Source organism: Entelurus aequoreus, linkage group LG07, assembly GCF_033978785.1.
Source record: "Entelurus aequoreus isolate RoL-2023_Sb linkage group LG07, RoL_Eaeq_v1.1, whole genome shotgun sequence".
NCBI lineage: Eukaryota > Metazoa > Chordata > Actinopteri > Syngnathiformes > Syngnathidae > Entelurus > Entelurus aequoreus.
This window is the reverse complement of record NC_084737.1, coordinates 27,562,476-27,569,716: the sequence shown is the minus strand read 5'-3', so window position 1 is coordinate 27,569,716 and position 7,241 is coordinate 27,562,476. Positions and strand designations below refer to the sequence as shown.

Here is a 7,241-nt window from a genome sequence, read left to right as displayed (position 1 = left end):
GTTTTAAGCTATTTCGGTACACAGGAAAACCTTCACAGGTGGTGAAGTCAAGGAGGGAAAAAATAGAGGGGAAGGAAAGATGAAGGGAGGAGAGATTTGGGGGAAGGAGTAGTGATCTTGTGCAGCCAATAAAGAACTAGACGGGAGGCTTCCAGAGAGGGCGATGAGTCTCACCAGTTGGATATCAAGGCAGAAGGACAGGACAGTTTGTCAGCAAAACCTCACAAGGGGAATACAGACAAAAAAAGAAAGCCTGAATAAATCTTTCATGCACGTTTGCACAGGAGGCTTTTATTATAAGCTGGACCTGGACTCTCACAGCTCACACATGTGCACGTTGAACGGAACAGGAGCTCAAGTGCACATACCCTGATCGTCTTCCAGAACCAATCAATCTTTTTCATGAAGTCCTTGCATGGAGCTGCAGATTCACACAGAGACTCCATTGACACCAAGACAAAAACGCTGAAGGAAGAGAGAAGAGGGACACGATCTACATTAAAAAGGAGTTTGATTCTCGGTGATTAAATTGTTTTGGGAAAAGACTGAAGGGATGAAGGCACTTCAGAAAAATCAGGGACGCACTGACCAGATGTTAGGAGCCATGGCTGACATGCTTACTTCTGTGGTGATGCCCAATCAACAGTGGGTGAGTTGTGAAGTTGTGATGTGGAGTATGCCACTCTGTTGCACTTTGGTGCTTGTACTTAGCACATTAGTCGCACAGCGAGAAATAACACACCTGTCTGTAAAGTTTTCTAGATAGGATTTCCTCTTTGGTTTGCTCCCAAATAGTCCAACAACATGCATGTTTGGTTAATTGAAGACTCTAAATTGCGTGGAAATGGTTGTCGAACGAGCCCTTTAACTTCAATCTCACTCAACTGGAATTGGCTCCATGCAGTTTTCCTGAGACCCTGAACAGGCTACTGCAAATATGCATGAATGGATGGATGGAAAGCCATTTGTGTATTGATTGGTTCTTCAGTGGAAGCATTATATATTCCTGAGGCAATCTGAAGGACATTGTTTTTTTTGTTTTACTGTTTGTGAAGCACAAAAATCTAATTAATTGCTCATGCACTTACCATATCTTTATTTTTTGGTCTTGTTGATTTTATGTCACACTGAAACTCACCAATGAAACTAAAACAAAGAGACTAGTTTCTCTTTTTTGTCTGGGTGTAATTTATTATGTGACCATATACAAGTCATATTTAACTATCATTCAACAAAATGTCAGTATTATTGTATTATGTTAATACTTTATTTGAATTTTAATGATTAGAATTTATTTGAAACGGTACCTCAATTTACGAGGTTGGTTTTGTTTCAAAGCTCTCAACTCAAAAACACTTGTATCTCAAATCCCCTTCACTCATTTAAATTGATTGAAATCAATTTAATTGGTGCTTGCCCCCCACCCAAAGACAGCACACATGTAACACGCCTTTTAAAAAGAACATGTAGAAAATGGATGGATGTATGGATGTTTAAAAATCTTGTGTAAAAACAATACAATCAAATGTACTACAAACAACTGTGCCAGTTGTTTTAAGTAATGTAATCTTAATGTACAGAATTTACATTGGAGAGGTAAATGTTCCTTCGAACAGCTTCTCTATCAAACACACCATCAGCAGCTTCTCCATATTTTCATCGATAAATGTCAGTGAACAAACATAAACACAACACTTTTGTTTTTGCCCCCATTTTTAATGAGTTGAACTCAAAGATCTAAAATGTTTACTAAATACAACGACCTAATCCTCTCAAACATTGTTCACAAATCTGTCTGAATCTGTTTTAGTGAGCACTTCTTTGCCAAGATAATCCATCCCACCTCACAGGTGTGGCATATCAAGATACTGATTAAACAGCATGATTATTGCATCCAATAAAAGGCTACTCTGATATGTGCAGTTTTATCACACAGCACAATGCCACAGATGTGGCAAGTTTTGAGGGAGCATGCAGTTGCCATGCTGACAGTAGGAATGTCCACCAGAGCTGTTGCCCCTGAATTGAATGTTTATTTCTCTATCATAAGCGGTCTCAGAGAATTTGGCAGTACATCCAACCGGCCTCACAACCACAGACCACGTGTAATCACACCAGCACAGGACCTACACATCCATCGGGTGCACCTCCATGATTGTCTGAGACCAGCCACTTGGACAGCTGCTGAAACAATTGGTTTGCATAACCAAATAATTTCTGCACAAACTGTGAGAAACCGTCTTAGGGAAGTTCATCTGCATGCTCCTCGTCCTCATCTGGGTCTCAACCTAACTGCAGTTTGCCTACATAACTGACTTGAGTGGGCAAATGCTCACATTCGATGGCGTCTGGCACGTTGAAGAGGTGTTCTCTTCACGGATGAATTTCGGTTTTCAATATTCAGGGCAGATGGCAGACAGCGTGTGTGGCGTCGTGTGGGAGAGCGGTTTGCTTGTGTCAATGTTGTGAATCGAGTGGCCCATGGTGGGGGTGGGGTTATGGTATGGGCAGGCGTATTTTATGGACAGCGAACGCAAGTGCATTTTATTGATGGCATTTTGAATGCACAGAGATATCGTGACGGGATCCTGAGGCCCATTGTTGTGCTATTCACCCGAGACTATTGACCTCATGTTGCAGCATGACAATGCACGGCCCCATGTTGCAAGGATCTGTACACAATGCCTGGAAGCTGAAAAAATCCCAGTTCTTGCCTGGCCAGCATACTCACCGGACATGTGACCCATTGAGCATGTTTGGTATGCTGTGAATCGGCGTATACGACAGCGTGTTCCAGTTCCTGCCAATATCCAGCAACTTTGCACAGCCATTGAAGAGGAGTGAACCAACATTCCACGGGCCACAATCAACAACCTGATTAACTATGCGAAGCAGATGTGTTGTACTGCATGAGACAAATGGTGGTTACACCAGATACTGACTGCTTTTCTGACCCTCCCAGACCTCCAATAAAGCAAAACTACACATTTCAAGGTGGACTTTTATTGTGGGCATCCTAAGGCATGCCTGTACATTAAATATGCTGTTAAATCTGCATCTTGATATGTCACAGCTGTGAGTTGGGATGGATTATCTTGGCAAAGAAAAAGGGCTCACTAACACAGATTTAGACAGATTTGTCAACAATATTTGAGAGGAATAGGTATTTTCTGTATACAGTAAAACATTTACATCTTACATCTACTCATGAAAAATGGGAGAAAAAACAAAAGTGTTGCGTTTATATTTGTGTTCAGTATATATTACTATAACATTCTTGGCTGGCATTAGACTAATTCTGCATTGGTGCAGACTAGCAAGTGATATGCTTGAACTGATTTGCCAAGTCTGCTGTACGCTCTCTCATGTTTTTGATAATTTATTTCTCTAATACCATGAATATCATCCACTTCTTCTTCTCAGCACTGTTCTTCAGACCCAGTTCCTTCCTTCCTATGGTTGGAAAAACAAAGTTATATTAATTTTGAGCTATAAGTTAATGCTAGCAAGTAAGACCTGATGTTTTGGTTGGATGTTATGGGGTTCACTGTGACATTTGCTAAGCCAACTTACATTTTTGCCTACAATTTAAAGCGTAACAATAAGCTGAGAGACTGCTCTTATCTCAAAAACAATCTTAAGTTACGGCACTCTTAAGTTGAGGAACCTCTGTAGTTTCATTATGTTTAGTTAAACACTTTCCAAAATGACTTTTTTTTCCAGCTGGTTTGGAGAAATAATTGTTTTGTATCACAGTAAGAAGTGTTCAAACTCGGTTCTTAAATATGATTCCTTGCCCTGTCAAAGACAACATCCATATTTCAAATTCATTCCATGAACATGATGACATGATAATGGTTACAAGGAGGCATCTGGTATTGTAATACTGTACAGAGAGTCCATTTGAGTTCTGCTTATAAAGATGTTTTTCCTTACAATATTTATTTTCATATATTAAAACCACATCTGCCAGACACTACGTTTTAGTGAGGTCTGGTGATGCTTGGTTTTGGCTTTTGACTGAAACTTCTGGCTGAAGACCAGTCATCCCCAAACTGAGTGGTAAATGTTATACCTCAACAATTTTCCATTGAATTCTTGCTCATTGTGTAATGGAAAGGAGAAAAGCTGTGCAGGACATTATGGAAAAATACTACTGCAAAGTGTTAGGTTTTTGTGGTTGACTATAAGCACTCTAAAATCTTACCAAGACTTCCTTTCTGAGAGCAGGACTCCATCTGACAAAGGTATCTCTGTGTGTAGCTCTCAGAGGGTGGCGAGGTGGACCTCCCATCAAATGAAGTGGAAAGGGGGCCTAACCATGGCCACTGGGGACCCGAGGGACTGGACTGGGAGCAGCCCACAGAAGGAACAGGTAGGACCTGAAAGCTCCACAGACCATGACAAAACCCACAATGCCTTGTTTAAACATTGGTTCTCACCAAACCAGTCAGAGTCTCACCCTACCGAAACTTGCAAGCTTGGCTTTCTGACATGACAGAGTTGTAAGACATTCTGCTCAGTAGCTCTCCATGTACTATGAGTGCACTCACTGGTGTTTATGAGTCATTATTTATTCATTCTAGGTACAAAACAACAAACAAGATGTGCCCTATGAGCCACTTATTGTATGTATGTTCATGGGTGTGTGTTAGTATGAACATTTTACTTGGGTTTTTGTGTTGAGTCCACCCAAAACATCTAAGCCCCCATATCTCATGTTGCCTGCAATAACATCAGTCATTCTTAATTGTGCACCCTCAATTAACACTAGCTCTTTTAGCCGTAATTTACCATAAATAAGAGGTTACATCTGTAAGTGCATGCTCAATGTTCCAGGTGCAGCCAGAAAACAAGACTCCCTTTGCCTTAAACTGCAACACTATTGCGTTTATTAACATTTGCGTGCCTTTTCATTTTGCTTGAGTGCAGTTCAACAAAAGGAGCTTTGTAGCCGGATCTCAGTTTAAGTTGGACCTTGTGGTCAGGCCACTAACTGTCATGGAAATCAGTACAGGGTGTACCAAAGAGGTGCAAGAGAAGCGGGGTATGCATGGGGTCAGAGGAAGCTGTCAGTATCTGTATCAGTAATGGCGTGATTTGGATGGCGTGTGCTGTTAAAGCTGTCAAATCTTAACTTAGAAAAAGAAACAGAAAAGTGTTTTTAGACCTATGTGAAATTAATGTGACCTAAAGGAAACTTATTTTCCCCAACCCTCGAGAAAGTCCTCTTTTTGAATGTTTTTGCATAGGCCCAATTTCCTCTGGATGGGAAATTAGTGAAACACAAGGCAGGAAGACAACCAGACCACAATAACAAGATGCAGACCCTTAGAGCTGTTCATTTTTGAACTTCCATTGCTGCATATTATTGTGCAAATGTACTCTGGAATTGGACATAAATGTTAAGCACTATATTAACTGGATTATTAGAGTTTAACTGCAGCTCTCCCTATAAATACGATAAACATGTCTTGGTTTTGTCGTGTTTTGTTCTTATGGTTCAGATGATGAGTTTTATTGAAAAAAGTACATTCTATAAAACTATGTATTTTTCATTACTTTATATTAATTCCTCAGGCTTATTAGAGAAATTAATATTGGAGAACTTTTCAAAAGCTTTTGCACAATGCTACATGATCCATTATAAGGTGTCAATTTTACAGGGTTGCATTAAATTTAAATCAATACATATTTAATACACATCTAATTTTTATATGATACTTTAACATTTTTTTTAAATTTAAACTATAATATTGTAACTTCTAATTAAAGCTTGATTGCATGTACTATTTATGAAATTTCATATGTATATCATTACAAGGCCATCATAACTAGATGCGTCATTGTGTTCTTTAGTGAAGTTCATGGCTGGTGAGGCACTGACTTCTTTGGGCTCGGATTTACGGGTGTGACACACTACTGTCTTTCTCACCTTATTACTGTATTTTTCTCTGTAAAGACAGATCAGCACAAATAACAATGTCACACACTTACAATAAAGATATCACATGCGCTGTCCAAAGTCATTTTGTATAATAATAATGCTAAAAGTATATTAGTGACATGCTGAGAAACCAAAACAGCCATGCGCCACGGAACCCGGTTTGTGAGGGATTGTGCATTGCTTCACCTCTGTTTTTTGCCCAGTATTTGATTGGGAAATGTGCAAATTCAGCAATTTGTACTTCAAGGGGTCATATTATGATGAAAACAAGCCGTTTCAGGAAGCGGTCTTCTTCGACCCCCCCCCCCCCCCCCCCCCCCCCACATTTAGCCCTCTCTGTCACAATCGCCTTAGTCGGAGTACGACCAATGCATAGCAGAAAAATAAATAAATATAATAACAAAAATAGCACTCAAAAAGGAGTTCTGAAAAAATAACTAAGGATTAGTTATTAGGTGTGAGAAACAGAAATCGCACACAGAAGGTGTGGGGAAGTAACAGTTAACACTACAACGCAACGCCAGGACTCAGCCACAGTGAACGAAAAGCGTGAGTGGAGCCAAAGCAGAGGATATGTACACGAGGGAACTATCAGGACTATACTGGCGCCTAAGTAGTCAGGAGGAAATTAGGTGTGAGGTGTGCGTGCAGTTGGCTATGCCCCGTGACCCAGAAACTAGGCACTGCAACAAAAAGAAGATCATGACACCCTCCAGTTGAGTGAGACAGTTTCTTCGCCCCATTAGACATTTTTATACTCTTAAAGTACCAGCAAAGTGGAAAAAAAGTTACCTCTATATTCCGATTCAGATTGGATTTATTTGAACGTATAACATTTCAAAATGATGCACATTATCTTTACATGTCCAAAAAGGAGTAGGAAAAAGCAATGCTTACTTAATTCTACTCGTTTTCCACTTCATATTAATTACTTACTCATATGTTCACTCCCTGTACTCTGTATGTACACATTTCAAACATTTTCCACATTACAATCGGTGTAATGTTAATACAACAGTTTTCTTCACAACTAGGTAAGTCACTTATGAGATGAATATTATTTATCTTTTTTTAACTCAAATTCAAGATATTTACCAGTATTCTTCTTCTTTGTACTTTGTAAACACCTGTAGTTTGAACAGTTTTGTTTAAGTGATTGATTGATTGAATAAACATTGAAGTGGATCATGATAGTACATTGTTCCACTTCTTTACTTAATCCATTCAGGTTAAAGCTATTATCATATATATCTGATTTATGACACCAAAAGACTTCCAAAGTTTGCGAGTAAAT

At 39.4% G+C, this 7,241-nt stretch overlaps 1 protein-coding gene across 2 annotated transcripts in view; it reads left to right on the top strand.

Moving 5' to 3' along the window:
* Positions 1 to 219: 219 nt before the first annotated feature.
* Positions 220 to 7,241, top strand: part of arhgef25a (Rho guanine nucleotide exchange factor (GEF) 25a) — a 141,697-nt gene continuing 134,675 nt past the window's right edge. For both annotated transcript variants that reach the window (XM_062053098.1, XM_062053097.1), the window contains exons 1-2: positions 220 to 649; positions 4,264 to 4,375. In XM_062053098.1, the coding sequence (XP_061909082.1) occupies positions 554 to 649; positions 4,264 to 4,375 (208 nt within the window). In that variant the 5' untranslated portion in view covers positions 220 to 553. The remainder of the gene's footprint in view (positions 650 to 4,263; positions 4,376 to 7,241) is intronic.